This window comes from Amphiprion ocellaris, chromosome 3, assembly GCF_022539595.1.
Source record: "Amphiprion ocellaris isolate individual 3 ecotype Okinawa chromosome 3, ASM2253959v1, whole genome shotgun sequence".
NCBI lineage: Eukaryota > Metazoa > Chordata > Actinopteri > Pomacentridae > Amphiprion > Amphiprion ocellaris.
The window spans coordinates 16,416,419-16,437,176 of NC_072768.1; the positions used below are offsets into that span (position 1 = coordinate 16,416,419).

General features: G+C 41.8%; 1 protein-coding gene and 1 long non-coding RNA gene across 3 annotated transcripts; one reads left to right on the forward strand and one right to left on the reverse strand.

Moving 5' to 3' along the window:
• The first annotated feature begins 384 nt into the window (after positions 1–384).
• kcna1a (potassium voltage-gated channel, shaker-related subfamily, member 1a) lies at positions 385–8,643 on the forward strand. 2 transcript variants are annotated; one of them, XM_023267910.3, is made up of 2 exons: positions 385–1,177; positions 1,848–8,643. In XM_023267910.3, exon 2 carries the CDS (start codon positions 2,121–2,123, stop codon positions 3,594–3,596), a length of 1,476 nt encoding a protein of 491 aa, XP_023123678.1. In that variant the 5' UTR covers positions 385–1,177; positions 1,848–2,120; the 3' UTR covers positions 3,597–8,643. The 2 variants fall into 2 exon arrangements, with proteins under 2 accessions (XP_023123678.1, XP_023123679.1); XM_023267911.3 differs by having other exon boundaries at positions 1,851–8,643.
• A 4,433-nt stretch (positions 8,644–13,076) lies between these two features.
• LOC118470131 (uncharacterized) lies at positions 13,077–19,526 on the reverse strand. Its single transcript, XR_004847159.2, has 4 exons — positions 19,373–19,526; positions 17,547–17,655; positions 16,778–16,892; positions 13,077–13,256 (listed from the first exon to the last, which is right to left on the reverse strand). It is a non-coding gene; the product is annotated as an uncharacterized LOC118470131 (long non-coding RNA).
• Positions 19,527–20,758: the final 1,232 nt, after the last annotated feature.

Genomic DNA, 20,758 nt, shown 5'->3' on the forward strand with positions numbered 1-20,758 from the left:
TGGTTTGTGGGTCCAAGCGTAAGAATGACTTCCCACTGAGAAGCTATTATAACTTAGGAGCAGATTTTGGGTGTGAGAGCTGCACAGAATGGACACAAGCTCACCCGATGTGATGCTTCACAGCTTTGAGGGCTGCAGACATGTCACAAGTGAAATGTAAAAAAAACAAAACAAAACAAAAACCACCACATTAAACGTGATGTGCCAGAGTCGCAGATAAAGACTCAGTCCCTGGCACGTCCAACTGTGTAATCCTGAAATCATGGAGTGACAGAATGAAGAGGTGATGTTTTCATCTCTCACCAGTGGATGGTGGGCTATTATTCTCAAGTTACAGACCCTCTCGGATGCTACACAGCGAGGCTTTGGAGGATTTGTCTTCTTTGCGGTCTGATTGCGCCAGAGCTGGCACACGAGCGCTCTTGTTTTTGTGGTGTATGGAGAACTTCTGGCGGCGTGCTTTAGTAGAGCCGGTCTGCATTGCGTCGAAACCCTCCAACTCCTCCTCCTCCTCCTGCTGCCCTCCCTCTCCGCTCCTCTCCCCTTCTCTCTTCCCCCTCGCCTCCCTCTGCACTCGCATGTAAAATGCACAGGAAAACATGCTTGACATTGTTGAGAAAACACTCGGACCTCGCTGCTCCACCTGACAGCCTCTCAGCTCTCCGTTTTCATGTTTGTTTTTTCTCTCTTTATAATTGCGCTCTCCGCTTGAAGCACATTCTGCCCGTCATCGTGTCTAGTGGCAAAAAAGCGGCAGATTTCTGCTGATGCAGTGATGTCTGGAAATGTCAAGGGCTCGCTTATTGCCCCTTAATGTATCTCCCCCCCGAACTGCAGCGCAAGATTTTCTCCTGCGGTATACTGTAAGCTCTTCGCACCACCGTGCCGCCGCGCAAGCAACTACCGACGCTGCAGCTTTGCAGTCTTCTCTTTTCGCTCCTTTCCCAGCTCAGGCTCTCCTCATCACGCTCCTCTGATTCTCATTTTGTTTCTTTTCATTTTTCTCCCGTTTCGCATCCTGCTTGCTGACACAGTTTGGATGGAGACGAGCACACTAGGCTGTGTTTCTTTTGTAGGTGCAATGTAAAGTTGCCACATGACACCCACTGGTGCCCTGCTGTTGGATGATTTTACTCGAGGATAAGACGCATTCAAGACCTTTCAAGATCAACCCACGGTAAGTCTACTGATTTATACAATACATATCTGTTTGGTTATGTATTTTTAATAGACAGCTTCTACTGTTTTCTCATTTCGTGTGTGTATTGTGCACGTTTCCCTCCCGCACTGGGCCTGCAGGCTACATGCATGTAGAAACATCAGCTGGGATAATATCAAATGTTATGCGTCACATCATAATTCAGGCTGCTGAGAGTGGCGTAGGATAAATCACTGACATGCTGCTTTAACACACCGCAGTCCTTTGATAAAGTACAGAAATAACAAGACACAACTCCGTCCTGGAACGATGTGGAGGAATTTCCAGAGGATGTTGGCAAAAATAATAATAATTTAAAAAAAAAAAAAAAACGTGATGTACGAAAAGGATGATCACAAACTCCCTACAGAGACATTTTAAGTGATTTTTAAATGAGAGAAATAGCGCAGGAATTCCTCCCAGGCTCTGATAGTATTCCGTTTACTACTGGATAACTGCACTAATTGCAGGCGGGGAAGAAGTAAATAAATAAATAAATAAATAAACTGCAGAAAATGCTGAGCCAGCAAATATCTTGGCTGTTTGATCCCATTATTTCCTGCCTCCCTCCTCCCTCCCTCACCCTCTCCCTCTCTCCCTCCCTCCCTCCCTCCCACCCACCCTCTCTCTCTCTTTCTCTGGGTGACAGAAGCAGCAGCAACAACAGCTGCAGATGTGCCGGAGAGCAGCAATGGTCAAGTCAGCGAGAACCGCAGTGGAGCCGCACTGAGGCAGAGCAGCCAAGCAGCGCCTCGTATCTGGGGACGTCTCCAGCTATTTCAGGGGTTTGGGAAGCCGAGGAGTGGAAATTTTCGTCCCCCTTCCCTCCAGTCCTGAATGCCTGCTCAGTCAGACTAACCAACATCCCGACTCAAGTCCTCCTCCTCCTCTTTCTCCATCACCTCCTCCTCCTCCTCCCAAAATGACTGTGGTAGCAGGAGACAACATGGACGAGACCTCGGCCGTCCCGGGCCACCCTCAGGACACCTACCCACCAGACCACAACGACCACGAGTGCTGCGAGAGGGTGGTCATCAACATCGCCGGTCTGCGCTTCGAGACGCAGCTCAAAACTCTCTCCCAGTTTCCGGAGACGTTGCTGGGCAACCCCAAGAAGCGGATGCGCTACTTCGACCCGCTCAGAAACGAGTACTTCTTCGACAGGAACCGGCCCAGCTTCGATGCCATCCTGTACTACTACCAGTCCGGGGGGCGCCTCAGAAGACCCGTCAATGTCCCTTTGGATATGTTCTCAGAAGAGATCAAGTTCTACGAGCTGGGAGTGGAGGCCATGGAGAAGTTCCGAGAGGACGAGGGCTTCATCAGGGAGGAGGAGCGGCCTCTACCCGAGAAGGAGTTCCAGCGGCAGATCTGGCTTCTCTTCGAGCATCCAGAGAGCTCAGGCACCGCCAGAGGGATCGCCATCGTGTCTGTGATGGTGATCCTCATTTCCATAGTCATCTTTTGTTTAGAGACTTTGCCCCAGCTGAAAGAGGACCCGATGGGTCGAATGGTCAGAGTGGGGAACACCACCATTTATTACAAGCCAAATATCCTCACTGACCCCTTCTTTGTCATTGAGACTCTCTGTATCATCTGGTTCTCCTTTGAGTTGATAGTGCGCTTTCTGGCATGCCCGAGCAAACCGGCCTTCTTCAAGAACATGATGAACATGATCGACATAGTGGCCATCATCCCTTACTTCATCACACTGGGCACCGAGCTGGCTGAAGATCCGGAGAGCGAGGGGGTGGGGGAGCAGGCAACATCTCTGGCCATCCTCAGGGTGATCCGTCTGGTCAGGGTGTTCAGGATCTTCAAGCTGTCACGACACTCCAAAGGACTGCAGATTTTGGGGCAGACCCTCAAAGCCAGCATGCGAGAGCTGGGATTGCTGATCTTCTTTCTGTTCATTGGGGTCATCCTGTTCTCCAGCGCTGTCTACTTTGCCGAGGCAGAGGAGCAAGGATCCTACTTTGGCAGCATCCCAGACGCGTTTTGGTGGGCTGTTGTGTCCATGACAACTGTGGGCTATGGGGACATGGTGCCGGTCACTATAGGGGGCAAGATTGTAGGATCTCTGTGCGCTATCGCTGGAGTGTTGACAATTGCGCTCCCGGTGCCTGTCATTGTGTCCAACTTCAACTACTTCTACCACCGGGAGACCGAGGGAGAAGAGCAGGCACAGCTGCTGAACGTCAGCAACCCCAACATCCCCTCTGAAACCAACTCCAGCCGTCGTAGTTCATCTACTGTCAGCAAGTCAGAGTACATGGAGATTGATGGAGACATAAACAATAGCATCGACAATTTTAGGGAGGCAAACCTCAGAACTGGCAATTGCACTATAGCCAACCAAAACTGTGTAAATAAAAGCAAGCTGCTTACAGATGTTTAGACACTAGCTAGGAACTTTAGGATCTCTACAGGACAGTCACATGTGGAGTAGACCATCAGTTAGGAATGCTTCATTTACCTCCCCAAAGCGCTCTATGGCATTAGGCCTACAACTACGCTCAGCTATACAGAAAGGAAACAGAAAAACAAAGCTGTTAGAGTATATGACAGGTAGATAGAATAATTAATTCTTCTGATCCTACCAATATATAGTAATATCAAAAAGAAAACATCGTTTATTACACGTATACGCGGCTCCCTCGAGGACGCACAGCACAGCCTGTCTGATCAGACGACGGCGTGACCATTCAAATCTTATGCATGGAGTACAGATTACATTTCAGCAAGTTGCACAATGCACCAGAAACGACTGCAGACATGAAAGCATCTGCAGCCGAGTGGTAAGCGCCAAGAAGTTAGGAGACCCTCCCCGTCCTCCCTTCTCCTCCCTCCTCTCTCTCCCCCACAAAGGATCTACTACTCAGCAAAGCACCTTATAGGAGGAAGACTGATCTCTCTTGCTTGGATGTAAACAGATGGTGATGTACTTGCTTCACGGACATCTGCAATGCTGCTGTTTTCTCAGCATTTGCTGTAATTGTGTTATCACCAAGTGATTCAATGCCATGCCCTTTAGATGCAACACAGCACAATGATAAAGTGAGCTTCACACGAGCATGATTAGAGACTTTCCATTTTGATATCGGCATGCATGAGACATATCTCACCTACTGGAAAGGATGTTCTTTTGGATATCTGCCTCCATTCCCCCCCTCTCATCTGTTTTCATACTGAGTGCACTGGATGAGTTTTTAATTTGAAGTGCTCAAATTAAAATCATTTAGAAGTATAGAAATTGAATGTTAAATCTTAAGGGAACAGTACATAAATGAGATCATAGCATGAAAAAAGTAACCTGCATTATGGTCTATCGACTAAGGTACTTTTGTATCCTGGTATATTTAATGCATGACGTGAGTATTCAGCTTGTTGCAATTCAGGCACTCTGCAGTGCCCTATTGTCAGGGAAACTAAGGAAGTCAAATTCTGGATGTTTCTGAATTGTGATCAAATATATCCAAACCCACCTTGAGGATGCAGAGTTTCTAATTTAAAAGTAGACAAAGAAACTGAATAAATATTATCAAAAATGCATATAATCATAATAAGCACCAATTACAGTATTAGTCAATAGTGCAGTGCATGGACCTTCTTTGAACAAGAAAAGTTAACATATTTTTAGTCATGCTTCCATCTCCACGTCTAATTTTAGTGCATATTCATTTGGAATCCACCGGGAAGGATCAATACCAAATTTCACGTCATATTTCGGAGGACTATTCTGACATTAGTTGCTAGTGCCTTTATCCCTTTCACCAACAGGACCAGTGAAAGTGCCTCTGTGTACAGTGGTATTTGTGTGGTTGAGCAGAGCTGCTTTACCTTCTGTCTTGGTGTTGATACACAGTTGGTTATGATGCTAAAGATGCCAGATGAGCAAGTCTGAAACAGCAGGTGACTATTGGTCAAAAAAGAAAAACAAAAAGAGATGATCCATGCTGTCATGCACAACCCAGTTTTCACGCTGTCACACACTTAATTAAGCCCTTAAGCAGCAATGTATTGTACTCTGCATGTTTACCATTCCAATTCAAAAAGGGAATATCCATCGAGACTTTAGTTATGCCTGTTGTTTTTCTTTGTGCACCGTGCATCCTTTCAGGGTCTCTACCTCAGTGAGGTCATTGCAAACTTGCTGCAGAGCTGCAAGCTTCAATGCAGGGCTTCCTATACCATAATGCAAAATGGAACCTTAAGTGTAAACTGCAGTCATGCAATATTGAATGTGAGAGTCCCAAAGCATAGCCTTTACATAAGCACTTAGGACAAATAGTTTACCACAATCCTGCTCCTTTTTTCACTTAAAGCTACGCACAATCAGGGCGTTCATTTGTAGAGAGTTTGTGGAGATTGCTTGACTCTCCCGACGGTATGAGGTTGACTGTGTGATGTGTTAGTTTCTTTGAAACAGTGCCACGTTGCGTCACTGTTGTGTCACAGGAAAACAGCTGAATGTGTTTAAACACATCTGTGTCGAATACAGCGAAAAAAAATTTATCTAGTTTTTAAATCTGTCATACTGCAGTTCTTGGGCAGAGTGCAGCCCATCTTTTTTGCACAATCATGTTATTCTGTTGCTTGAGCTATTTTTACTTTTTACTAGTGAGTTTGTTTTTCTGTTTCCCTGTGCTTGCTCATATGTCGTGCATAGTTTCTCTGCATATTGTTCCAGACAGGCGAACTGCAGATAGATTGGGACACACTGAAATGACTACTTGAAAATCTCAGCTACTGTACATCAGTCTACACTCAGTATTGAGATGAATTCATCCAAATGACAGTAAGATTTTGTAGTGTACGCTCAGTTTTTTTAGCGCTCTCCCGACAAGGTCCTGTTAAAAAAAAAAAAAAACAACAACAACAAAAAAACGCTCTACTGCAGTGCTACTTGAATGTCATAGTTGTTTCTGTTGGTGCAATGGCTATTCTCTGTGGTGCTAGTACAGGACTACCATTGTTGTCTTGTTACCATAACATGTTATCTGAAGCTGAAGCAAGCCTGCGTTAATTGTTTTGGACAAGATGATCTTCCATTCAGTGATTTTTCTTACATTATTGGTGGCTGGTTGGTTAGTTTAGGGCACTGTTTGTCATTTAATTTTGGAACTGATCTTTGTACTGTACTAATGAAGAGTGTCTGCCTCAGGCAAGATAAATATGTTAGATGTCAGGAGTTCAAAATAAAATATCGTTCAATTTGTCTAGGCTTTCTGGTACAGAAGGGCACGAGTAATACCCACTACCATATATTATATTACGATATATAGAATGACAGAGAAATTATTGTAGTCTCCTAAATGCAGCTATCAGGAAGTTGTTTGCTTTGGTCACAAGTTTCTCGTAACACTGATTCTTGACAGTAGTGATGTGTGCATGAAATAGTCCGACGTGAGGTGAAGAAAATACAAATGATGCCCCTCACTTTGGCAGCGCTGTCGCTACTCTTGCTGTGAGGCCATGTATGGATGGTGCTACGCATTCAGTTACCCAACAAAAACATGCATTCTTAACAGCAATAGAAAAACAGATAACCTGTTTCTTAGATGCTTTTTGTAAAAAAAAGAAAAAAAAACGGAAAACAAATCTATTTTGAATGTCAGAGAAACTGCGATCACTTGACAGATACAACAGGGCTGTTTAAAACTCCTTTGTTCTGGGACTTTTTAAGGTCAGCGGGGTCAGATGTAGAGGAGGACATTTTATCGAGAGAAACCTGTGAAAAACCTAAATATAGGCTTTGTCGTAGTCCCCATTTAGCACCCAGGTCGGACTGGAGTTGTTTTATTGTCAGGAGCAAAGGCTGCAAAAGGGGTTCAGTCAGACCTACAACAGAGTAAAAAAGGAAGAGCCCATAATGCATTTAGAGAGGATCTATCTTCAGTTCACTGGACTGATCAGCTGTCAGAGAGAAAGTCAGAGAAGGTGCCTAAATTGTTTTACATATTCATTTGTTTTAGCTCACTGTCAGATGTTACGCTTCTGCAAACAAACACGAGTAACAAGATCTAAAAAAAAACATGACAACATGAATCTAATTAAGAAAAAAACACAAAATGTCATGAGAACAAAACGCTATTTAGCTAGAATAAGATAGAGAAAATTAACCACTATATAGTAGAATTATGGAAAACAAGTTTAATGTGTGTTCTTATTTTCCTTTGTTTCTGTTTTGCTGGTTTTTTGGTGGCGCTGTAACATGACTGATTTAGGAAGAACATGCCTTATACTGGAATATCGAAACAATATGTTCCTCCAGCAAGCCATGATAATGAAACTACTGTATTATGATCACTTGCTATACACTAGATGATATGGACAAGAAGTGTACTATTATAAAAAAAAAAAACAACAACACATGGTTTGTCTTTTTTTGGTTTCAAGAAAAAGAAATATACAGGATTCATTCAAACGCCATGTTCACGTTTTTTTCCCCAACTCTCTGCTGCTGAACCTTCTGCTATAATGTATCTCTACAGAAACCTACTGATTGCAAAAAACTGCATGGTCGATGGAAGACTGCATGAGCTTTGCCTTTCAAACTGTGGATCAACTATAATGCAGTTGCATCATTTAAAAAAAGAAACCCTTGCTTTCATCCGCACCAAGGCTTCCTGTAAGGCCCTGTTCAGAAGTTGTCGTGAAACGTGTCCTCTGCTGGATTTCTAAAAAGCACCTTAGCGCTGAGCTCATCGCTGAGACGGCACCGGGTATCCGAGCCGTACCCTCCGTCTGTGCGTGATGTTCAGGTTGTGCTTGCTAGGCTCTGAATGTGAGCAAGGACATCAAGGGCTAGTTTCTTAGACTTTATCTCTGCTCTAGGACTGAAACGCTCTTTCAAGTGACATTTTGCCCATTCCTATCTCAGTCTAGACTCTAGTGATGCTGTGTTGTGGGAAACATGTCCATCATGTCTAAACAGGGCCTGTGCCGCACACCCTCCTCTGTACTTCACCGGTTTTAAGGCGTTCTCGTTTATTAAAAGTGTGGATATCGGACTGCCTGCTGAGGAGGCACTGAACGGGACCCAATGTTGGGATGCTGTGTACCTCACTCGCCAAAAGGTGACAATACATGGGAAGTACTTGTTTGTATTAGAAGTGTGATGGCTATGAGTTCATCCTCTCTGTCAAGAATGCACATTTAATTGCTGGTAGGGAAGCTGGGCCTTTTCGGAGCAAAAGCGCTAAAGGACTGTTGAACTCTCCTGCTCTTCTTTTCATCCACACGCAAGCCAAACTCTGATTGTGTTATCTAATCCAGCCGTCATTGTCATGTTGTGTTTACCAAGGATTATGCTACAATGTGTTCAGTTTGTCGGATGACGACAAAGGCATGGTCTGTGATCTATGCAAGGGTTATTTGTTTTTCTTTTTCTTATATCACTTATGATTTCATCTTACATTAACTTCAATAAATTTTTAAGGATCTGCTGGTGTACGCTCATTTCGGCTCGGGGTTGGGGATGTACTTCTGCACTGCGGGGCCTGCACAAAAACCCACATAAATGAATCCATCTTACAAGTTGTCACAGTCCTTTCCGTGCACAAATATGCTGCAGCGTTACAGAACCCGAGGTCTCCATCTAAATGTGTCTTACCTCTGTACTACAGTACCCTCTCACTGAAGCCATTAGCAGTGATTCATGGGGCTAAGGTAATGGTTCCACACTAATCCTCCCGTCCCAGGGGGGCACCGCTTACCTCTGTCATTCCCTGAAAGTTGTTACACACCTCAGACACACAGAGAGCTCCTGTCTCCGCTCGCTGCCTCTTCCTGTATTCACACAGACTTAAAACCCATCTGAGTGGGACTCCGATGCACTAAGCGCAGACTTATTTAGGCTGCAATTATTGTCATTATCTATTTATTTTCTCATTCTATGAAATTACACGCCTGAAGTGACATCTTCAAATCGCTGGTTTGTCAGACTGACAAGATGCTGCAAATCCTCACATTTAGGAAACTGCAACAAGAGACTGTTTGTTTTTCTAGCTGGAAAAATGAATTCAAATGTGGAACTATTATTACAAATATTTGCTAAGTCAGCTGTTTAGGGTTTCTCTTCACAGTAGATTTTGCTGTCCATCTTATTTAAATTACAACCTTTTAAAACATACTCTAAAACATCTTGTTTCTTAGCATGTGATTCTGACAGCCTGCCAGATGAACCTCATATTAAGGAGGTCTTTTAATATTAAATGCACGCAGCTGTCGAGGGCAGTAACCCTAAAACAGCAGACAAACACGTCCAATCTTAGAACAGTCGGAGGCAAATCAAGCGCTGAAGCTGAAATAAGTGGGTGCAGTCTCTGGGCTGTGAAAATGATTCATTCCCACTTCTGTCCTCTGATGGCGTGAAGCTGAACATTGGGCCGCAGAGGCATCACACTCAATGCTGCAGCTCATGTGTCTCTGTCCATCTGTCTCTCTCTCTCTCGGTGTCTCTGTCCCTCTCAGTTTCTCTCGGTGTGTTCGCTGTACGGTGACCTGAACTGAGGAGAGCCTCTTCTGCCTTCCTCTGCATTGCCCCCAGGAAATGCAGCACTCCTCACTCTGCAGGCAGCAGCAGCAGTAAGGGTGGGGTGAGTTGGCACTAGTCCCACTCTTCTTGCTCATACACTCTCTCTTTCTCTCTGTGTCTGTCTTTGTCTCTCGCTCTCTCCTCCTTTCTCCCTCTCATGAGTGCTGGTAAGGCCCACTGGACTGTCATAACAGAACGTATCATACAGAAGAGGAGCTCAGCCACAGTAGAGGATTTCACACCGCTTTTGTTTGCTTTCTCTCCTCTGCTTTGCACCTCTAATTCACTTATATAAACATACATAGGTATTCAGAGGTCCACCTGCAACTGGAGGAGGGTGTTTTGCTGTCAGATTATAGTTTACATGCTAAGCTTTACCTTATCCTTGTCCTCCACACCTATTTGTAGAGTTGTGCATTTTTTTTAACCCTTCAGCATCCGGTGTCTATTTCTCATTAGGAAGCTACAAAAGCTAACATTTTGGTCATTTGTTCCAGGGAAAGCAGAGGTTTGTAAATACACAGCTACATATGGGTGACAAATCACAGGAAAAAAATAAGTAAAGTGTATTGGTAAGGTCACCATTGGCCTCCAGAATAGCTTCAATGTACAATTTTTCCAAAAAATATTCCCTCCTTCACTGTTTTGATGGTGGTGGTACAGACTGCTGCCTGACAAGTCGGTCCAAAATCTCCCAGAAGTGTTTAGTTGTGCTCAAATCTGGTGACTACAAGGGTCATAGGAGATGATTCGTATCATTCTCATCTTCATCAAACCCCTCAGTGACCTCTTGTGCCCTGTGAATGAGGACATTGTCATCCTGGAAGGCGCTGTTCCCATCAGGAAGGAAATGTCTCATCATAGGACAAAGATGAACACTGAATGACTTTGCATTGATCTGCAGTGACCCTTCCCTCTGAAGGGACAAGTGGACCCAAACCATGCCAGCAAAATGCAGCACACAGCTGCACTCTTAAAGCAGACTGTTCTGACACATAAAGGGGCAACTGTTGGTACCAAAAAAAGAAATATTCCAAGGGTTTTAGTCAGCCAACTTTGCATATTTTCATCCTCAATCTCAAACTCTCTGTTCATTTTACAAAACTCAGCTGCAGAGGCAGGATCACATCATCCCTGTTGTAGCCTGTTTACGCTGACTGACTGTATGTATTAGGATAGATTTTCAGATTAAAACGTACTTTTACTGAAGAGCCTTTCCTGATTTTACCTGAGTTTTAATTCCTTTGAATTTTCTTTTAATTCTTTTTGAAAAATCTTTCTGCTTTTTCCCACGTGGTATCATTTTTTTATCTGCCTTCTTTTAAAAACCTGATGGATTTCTGGCTCATGTGCTTTAATTTGCTGCCCTCGTGAAGCACTTTGGTTTTTGAAAAACGTCCCATGAATAAAGATTCAAAGGACTGCTGTATTATTGTGATGGTCTCTTCCTCAGCACATTTGTAGCACTCAGCTACAATCGCACTGGTTCCTACCAAAGTCACAAAACTTTAGAAATGAGTCACAAATAAATAGTTTTAGTTATTTACTACAAAAAAAAAAAAATGCTAAATACTCCCCTACAGTTTTCTTGCAAGCATTACAAACAAGAGCAAATTGTATATGCCAGCCCATGAAACAAGCTCAATGGCACAAAGGAAGAAGGTGTAACAGACTTTGGCTACACTATGTGTTTGTAGGATTATGTCATTGCTGATTTTGGACTCTTTGTGACAATAAAGAAAAACATAAAACAAACAGGCCTATTCTTCAGAAAATTAGCCTAACTCTGTTTGTTTGAAATCTGAAGTCAAAAACTGTATCCAGAAATCAGGCTCCACGCGCGAATGAGAAACATGTAATTGAAACAGTGGTAGTGTAAGCCACTGTCCTGGTAATCCCTGATCAGCGTGTTGGACTAATTGAGGTGCTGTCGGTCAGTGGTGCACTAGGCCTCCATTCAGCCCAACACCTCCCTCCTCCTCCATGGAAGCTCCACAGCATCTTACAACTGCCTGAGCGCATCTCCTTGAATTGAAAAGTCAGCTGTTAGGAAAGCATGTTCTTATCCAGCAATGAGCGCTTACAGCCGTGTCTGCATGCAAATGCACTGCGTCTGTGTGTGCTCATTACGCCACTGCCTCAGTCTTCCATTGTTTTTCTCTTTCACACACACACAAAGGATGGCCAGTTCGCCTGAGTCAGGCTTCTTGATATTCCCTGATCGATCTCTTTGAAGACAGACACTCATCCCATATCCCTTGTACAAAAAATGCAATGCCATTCCTGTTGATGTCATCCAAAATGTTTCTCAAGGGCCTTTTCATCGTGGCCCAATCAGCTGTGCCTGCACAGTATCATATGGTTACTCTATATCAAATCACAAGTGTCCTCTGCTGTTGACTTTATGGCCTATATGCACAGTAGTCCACCTCTAACAGGCTCGTAAAGGTTCCGAATGTTAACAATGTGCAAAATAGCTTTGACAGCATTATTGGATCTCCCATGCTAGAGCCAAAGCCCTTGGGTCCAACACCACCCCACCCCCAGGTCCGAGCCCACCAGCCTCCCTTACTCCCCTCACTCCCTGAGGCCCTCTCTCTGGCCCACTTCCTTTTGCATTACCTCCATCAGGCCGGGCTGCTGACACACTTGTTTAATAATTAAGGGCACGTCCATAATTTCCTCGTCCTTGTGGAAGTCCACAAATGGTCTCTGTGAAACTCAGGCCAGTTAAATGTACCTCTTTACTTGGGGCCACTGACAGCGCTACACCACTGAGGTGATACAGAAAGAAAGTTCTCCAGGAGTTATCCACTGATCTTACCAGTTGATCGATATACATTCAATCGTCATGTAGTGCTGTGTCTACCATGACATTGTTGAAAGAACAGACGACAGAATACTTCAGCACAAACCACTGTCACTATAAAATCACTGTCTGTTTGTCTAGCATTCCCCTGCAGGCACATCTTAAACTAAAAAAGTTAATTTTTTTTATCTGCACCATCTTTGTTTAGCATCTTATCACGTTAAAAATGGATGATTAGCACTAAAACAAAGTACAGCTGAGACTGATGGGAACAGTTCTGCAGGTCGTAAAAGTGACACATATGTTCCCTGAGGTAAACCTCATGGTGGTGCTAAATGAAAAGTCTGCTGATCACCAGAGTCATTAGGGTTCATTGTCTGGGAACCATGAATGTCTGCATGAAATGTCACAGCGGTTCATACTACAGTGGTGTAGGTATTTAAGTCTGCACTAAAGTGGTGGACTAATTTACGTTTATATCTCTAGAGCCACGCACACTAGCTGCAACCCCCCCTAAAAACACCAGATAAACTGCTCAATTATTTTAACTTCATACAGCTGAATTTGTCAATGAAACGCTACCTTTCTGAGCAGCCTTGGCAGAATCTGTCATCAATGCTCCTGGGCTGGACGTGTCCTTGTGGTATCAGGCGATGTGGATCTCAGTTTACATGCTTCTCTTGCCCAGTGTGCAGTGTCAGCGCGCTTGTCTGGGGGAGAAAATTCAAAACTTAACATCCACGAAACTGCCGCTGTGACCTTCCTGCTTCAATTACATCACCACACGGAGCTCAAGGAGGCCGGCAAATACAAAACCACAAAAGGATATCACCATGAAGCACGAGGGCCCTGCTGAGACACACAACCTGAGCATCGTCTGTGGATGCTGACTAGAGCCACCAGCAAAAGGTCACCGTGAGGCCAGAAACGGTGTTTAGTGGTTACAACCAGCAGGGTGACTGCTGGGAAAAGCAGCTATCTCTTAAAGGAAGAGTTTAAAAGTTTGGGAAATGTGTTTGTTATCTTTTTTACTCTGAGAATTAGATGACAGTATTGATACCGTTAGCATAAAGACTGGAAAATAATGCCGGCTCTGCTCAAAGAGGTCATTAACACAGTGATTCTTCTTTGTCTGATCAGCATAAAACAGGTGTAAAATCAGACTGTTGTGGTTTTACAGAGGTCACCTGCTGGCAGGGATTTAGACGAGACTCATGACGATCACAAGGGCTGAAGATCATGATGTTCACTTCACCTCTGTTTAGGAAATGAAAGTGTTCGGATACAAAAAAATTCTTTATGTTTGTTATTGTTATTTCTACGCTTTGGTTTTATATAGATTATACCAGATGATAAGAAAAGATAGATGTAAATACTAAACTTGAGAGGTGCTGGTGAGGATATTTTATCAGGTTAACCAGCTGCCAGCTTCTGTTCACTGAACAGGCATGAAAGTGGTGTTGATGGAAATCCGCATCAAAACGTGTTTCCCAAAATGTCAAGCTATTCCTTTAAATAAGAAGGATCCAGTCAGACGCCTCCACTAGCTTCTACCCTTTCACCACAGTGTAAAACTCATTCATCATTCACAACAAACTGCTCTGCTCTGCTGATCTGTGACTTCTGCTCTTGCTCTTGCTTTTAAAGGCTGATCTTGTTGAACATCCGCTGTGTTTTCTGTGAAAACACTCTAAAAGAGAGAGATGATAAAAGTTGTCTTTTGCAGCTTTTGAAGTTACAGGAGAAGCTGCAGAGACATTGTTGGACATAAACTGGTGTCCATGTTGTGCTACATACAGACCTGGTACAGCAGAGCCATTACATACCGTACGATGATGGAGGAGCATGTCAGTTTTCCTGGCCAGGACACATTAACTGGACTGCTGGTGGAATTTACAGTAAAGACTCGTGTGGGTCAGTTGAGAGTTGTGCACACTGCAAAAAATATCCTCACAGTCTCCTCTGAATATGCCAGCAAATAAAGGAATGCGTACTGAGAATCAGTGAAACAGTTTTTTCCTGTCTCAAGAAAATGTAAACACTCGGCCGTGGTGGGAGATGGACTTAAATACCTTATTTACTACTTATGTTGCAACTAAAAATGATTCTTATTATCGATTGATTTTCCAGTTACTTTCATAATGAATCAATTAAAAATGTCCATCATGATTTTCCAAAGCTGATGATGAAATCTTCAAATGTTGTTTGGTCCAAAACTCTTTTTCCCAGTGTGCACTGACAGAGAACAGACCACGATGCACATTAGACTCTGAAACCAGTCAATGAATTGAATTCAGTTTTGTCTTGAAAACCACATTACCTCAATAGTTGTACATTAATCTGCTGAACAACGAAATGATGAACCGACACAACATTTCTGCTGCAGTTTGAACAGCCTAATATGAGACTAAATAACTTGTCAAAATGATCATTTTTTGCAGTGCAGGCAGCTCCACTGGTGAGAGCGCTTGTCAAAGGTTGACAAATGGAGAGAGTGCTTTCTGCTGAGAGCAGTCCCTGCAGGTTTTCCATGCAGCCAGCCAGCCCATGGTCAGGAAAAAAAATAGATAAATAAATACCTGTATCTAAGTTATGAGGCTGTTTCCAGTTTTGATCATATTCAGGACATATACATGGAGCACAAAGAAATCTGGTTATTAATGTGACTTTACAACACAAACCAACCGTTTAATCAAACAGTCCTGTAACTGTTTAACTGCTGTTTGATCTTAAATTAATTTGACCCTGACAACTACAAATGAGAGCATTTTAACTTGTGGCAGGCTCAGCACAAAATGCTAACATCGTGTTGCGGATTTGGCTCATCCACCTCATTGGCAGAGATGGAAGACAAGAGCGACAGTCAATATTAAACACGTCCTCCACTTCAGTCTCTCTGAGTACAGAGAATATTTCCGTACGAGCAGGGCCTTGTTTGGCTATGAAGTCTGACTCACCACATGTAGACTGTGGGTAGAAGCCTGCCACTGGCTGCAAATTTCATGTGTCTTTATGTATCTTTCTCCTCCCCTTCCTGAACAAGACATCCATGACTGCTTTAAAGAAATACAAACACGTCAGAGCGTGTGTTTTCCTCTATAGAAGGAAGATAATGAGGTGCAGCCAGACCATTCTACAGCACTGTGCAATAGATAGGGCAATAGATTAGTACAAACAGTTGTGGTGATTATCGCTTGGTATGAATTCAGGATAAGATGCGTAAATACGACAATATCCTGGTTTCTTTCACAGGGCTCCAGCTAACCTAATCAGGTTTCTTAAAACTGGGAGAAGTAAAGGGAATAAGAAGGAGTACTATTAATATCAATTTTCCAGATCCAGAAGCACCCACCACACCTCAAATTACCTTCCTAAACCACTCTATTCATCTAAGCAACCGCAGATTTCTTTCTGTAGCAGATCATTCTTGCACAGGAAATATCAAACTCTCCCCATCCAATGTTTTCCAAATGGTATTTTTGGTAAGAGCATACTCTTTTGCATATTTCTATCTTGGCACAGTGTGTCTCCATCCTCAAGCTTGATTCATTGACTAAGATCATTTTGGTTTGGTTCTACTTTTTATTTATTTATTTAGTTTCTTTTCCTATTCAGACTCACAGCAGCAACCTACAAACATTGATAGTATTGTTGTCTAGAATGGGAATGAATCCCATTAATTAAGGTTCTATAAATAACTAGATTTCTGAGAATTCAAATGTGTCGACATGGGCAAACACAAAAACGTTGCATTGGGAATGCTCGTGTACAGTTAAATGCAGCACACTGTTGTCATGTAAAAGCCACTGACTGTCATCCAGCCTGGGTCACATTTAAGTTTGGAAGTTTAGTAACATTCTGATATACCTAAAAAACATACATCAGTTTCATTACGATGAAGAAAAATAGCTATCTAAAATACAGAATCCAAAGTTTCACTAACCTTCACCCAAATGGTCTGTTCCCATCAAACTAATGGAATTAACGGATGTAAATATTCATGCAACCATGTCAATCCACAGAAAAGCACATTTTTCATCCTCTTTAATTCAATAATTTTTGTACAGCCCCTTAAGAAAACAATACATGTTTCTCATTGACAGTGTCTTGTAATATTTATGCCTTAGTAACAGGTAAAATATCTGTGCCATATTTGCATCCCTTTCATTCCGTCTGAAGCTTTTTCTCTTATGTCTCATAATCTCTTTCAGTAAAGACAGCGCACTCTTACCGCCAGCCACTGCAGCTACTGTGCCCTCTGCACATGCCCTCATACTGTAGCTGCAGTCCTCAAGGAAAGCAAGGCTTCAGCAGTTTATTAGACCGAACCCCCGCAGAGGACAGATCTGTGGAAGAGTGGAAAATCAGGGCTTTTTGTACTACCTCCTGCTGCATCACCTGACTGTAGTTAAATGCTGCTTTTTGTTTTTGCAAATACTCGGATCACTTTGAGGCAGAATGTGTCATTTTTACAAAGAGTTCAGGTATTTGGAGACAGGAATTTAAAGTCACAACATTGTCCCAGCGCTGAAAATATTCAAATATTGGTGCTTAAAAATGGAATTGTTTAGTAATACTTTGCGACCCAGGTGGTGTTAATGTCTGTGAATTACTGCTTCATCATTCATCCTCACTCCTCAGTCCTCCTCCATCTCCTCATATTAAGGAGCATGAATATGCAGTTTCAGCAAAGCAGGCAAATCAATAAACTAATCATTAAGTCTGGCAGTCTTTTTAGGTAATTTCTGTGCCAGTCAGAAACGAGCCCCGAACACTGGAGCTATTTTCTGTGGCTGTAGCAAATAAACAGATGCTATTCTTGAACACGTAAGGCATGCATCATCACTAAGATCCGTCCATTATGTTTCAGTGCAGTGAAGTGTGCATGAGTGTTTGTTGGTCCGGGAACACTCTCAGCAAAGCTCCCCCCGCTGTGTAGCTGCTGACTCATTGTCACAGCCCCTGAATCTGCTGCCTGCCTGCATTATTTACACACTCACCTTCCTCTGCTGGTGCCTCCTCAGCACCTGGAGCCTGAAACCAGAGGGGGCAGCTCCAACCATCCTGGGGAGTCTGTTTCAGCCAACATGCCCAGTTACACCAGGACCCCTGTGGAGACGACCAGCTGATTAATCAGTTAGTCGCATGGCACAAAAAGAACCATCAACTATTCAGTGATTTGTTTTTTAGAGCATTTTTGTTTTCTGTGACTGATAGACAAAGCTTCAAAAAGAGAAAGTGTTGGAATAACACTGATTCACATGTGACTACAATGTTTTGTACTGTAGATTTATTTGTCCCGTTTCTCTTCTGCATTTATGGACATATATATTGAAACAATAGATTTTACTTTACAACCTATTCTAATAATATTTTACAGGCTATTCTTAAAGATTTGTACATTTTTAAAGCTGCCTGTGTGCTTTTTCTTATTTTTTAGGTTCCTGCTGCTTTATTCTTGGTTAGATATACTTTGTTTTTATTCATTGTTCTATACAATAGAGCGAGGAATTGATGAAAACTTAATTTTGCTGTAGTTAGACAATGATGATATTCTATTCTAAATGGACAAAAGGACAAGTCATCAGTTTGTGCATAATATATATATATATATATATATATATATATATATATATATATATATATATATATATATATATATATATATATATATATATATATATATATATATATATATATACCAAGCATGTGAGGTAAGGACAGTTTAAAAATTGCTAAACAAAGAAAAATAAATAAGGGTCAATATATAATTGAGGGACTTTTGAAGTCCATGGGAAATATCTTGTATACATTTTTATTAAAAGTAAAAAAAAATTTAATTTTTTTTGTTCATTATGATCATGTCTTTACAAATTCCATGAATATTTATTATGGAAACAGTTACTTATGAATAAAAAATGACTGGATATCACTAAAATGTCAACTAAATAACCATCCGAATTTAATAACAACCACCTTCTAATTAGCTAAACAATAATAAAATGAGCTTATTCAAAAATAGCTTTGATTGCATTCTTTTTATTAAGTTGAGATAATCATGACAGATATTTCTTTTTGGCAATATATCAAATTTTATATGGAAATTAACAAATTACATCTGTGTCCAAGAAATCACTTTCAATTAAGTTACTCATTACAAAAACACCTCTCAAGGAAGTGTGTTAATTCCAGATCACATGACCTGCTCCACATGATGTCATTTCCTCCTGAAGGAAAGACTGGCAAGACTCCAAGGCTTTCTGAGTTATTTAATATAAAGTAGTGGGTGAGTCAAGTGTGGATTTATCGTATGTCAACAGGTTTACTACAATATCTTTAGAAATGACTTTCAATTTCAATTTCACTCAATTGTATATATAATATTTAGAAGAATCTTTCTCTAAAAATGCCATGTGGTGTTTGGTTATAGGCAGCCATGTCGATTTTAGGTCTGAAAACAACAAAAATGTCAACTATGATACCTGTCAACTATGTTACAAAAAGTCCCGCAATTATATATTGACCCACAAATGCACAGAAATTAAAATGAGCATGGATTACCAACGATAGTCCACTGGTTACATATTAGTGATGGGAAACTTTATTGTTTTTCCCCATTTTATGCCACAAATTTTTGTTTAACACCACCACAGCCACACCTACTGAGCCTTTATAAATAGTAAACATTTAACAGATGTTTTATAAAATGTTATATTGCAACTTTATATAAGTGTTTATTAAAGGGGTAATCTGTGATTGTGAAGAGAGATTGTTGAGCTGTACGCTGTATATAAAAGATGGACGTAGTAACTGTGGTGTTACGTACTGGTTTGCGGATTCCTGGTTTGAAGCCTCGAGTTTAGAATGTGGCCTTCATCATCTTGGACCCTAGAAACTGGGAAAAATGAGCAAAGGGTCGATCAGGTTGAGAACTCGAGGACAGTTCACATGACAATATTTTAGCAAACTCTAATCACAAGGTAGCCATCCTTAAACATACCCTACTTTATACACTAGTCTACACTAAATGGGACCATCGTTTAAAAATGAACACTAACCATGTTCATGAGTCCATCTTTTCTATGCAGCATTACGCTAGTTACAATATTTATATACCAGTTGCCTGATTTAACATCCCGCTTGCTCCCACCAGAGTTACAATAGAGACTCACCACATAAATAAACCTGAATTCAAATCTATGAGAGACTTCTGTCACACACATGCCCTGTCACTCCTGTCAAAAAGATGATTATCTGCTTTATAACAGCTGAAAGCAGGAAACATGCAGTCAATTGAGTTGTAACACTGACTCCTGTCGTGTCTCAAACTGTGTGTATGTGTAATTAAAGTATAACTTGTTGGAGAAAAACACTTTTTAAATCTTATTGTGTGGCAAAGTCATCACAGGTCCCGATCTGGTTTTCACTCAGATCAGGACCTGGTCCTGTTCGCTCAAAATAATTGCCTGGGTCATTACCAAGATGGCTGCCGAGTGGCGAGACTTCCCTATGACGACTTTTCTCACACAACATGCACAAGACACACTGAAATAGAGCTGTCCATTTATTTGCAGGGGACAGCTAGCAGACCGAACTCCAGTGGGCAGCCATTAAGAGGTCATGCAGTAACCTCAACACAGTAAAATACACTACAGCAAAACTAACAGAAACTGTGTCTTTATAGGGAAAGATGTATGTGTTAATACTGTACAATAAATGACATGTATAAATCCCCTCATAGCTAAAGGCTTAACCCATACTGGATTTTAGAGGCCTACACTGACATCAGTATGTACACTACCGTTTAAAAGTTTAGGCTCACTCAGAAATATCCCTATTTTTTGAAAGAAAAACTTTTTTTTTCAATGAAGATAACATTAAATTCATCAGAAATACAGTGTAGATGTTGTTAATGTGGTAAATGACTATTCAAGCTGGAAATTTTTAATGAAATATCTCCATAGGGGTACAGAGGAACATTTCCAGCAACCATCACTCCTGTGTTCTAATGCTACATTGTGTTAGCTAATGGCTAATTGATGATTAGAAAACCCTTGTGAAATTATGTCAGCACATGAATAAAAGTGTGAGTTTTCATGGAAAACATTTTCTGAGTGACCCTGAACTTTTGAACAATAGTGTAGGTACTACAAAACCTCAGTACCAATTTATCAGCAGGTATTATTTTTGTGTCAAAATGTATTTTTAATGG

Bases quoted from the DNA above. Each gene is read 5' to 3' on its own strand.
- kcna1a (XM_023267910.3), top strand. From the start codon at position 2,121: ATGACTGTGGTAGCAGGAGACAACATGGACGAGACCTCGGCCGTCCCG.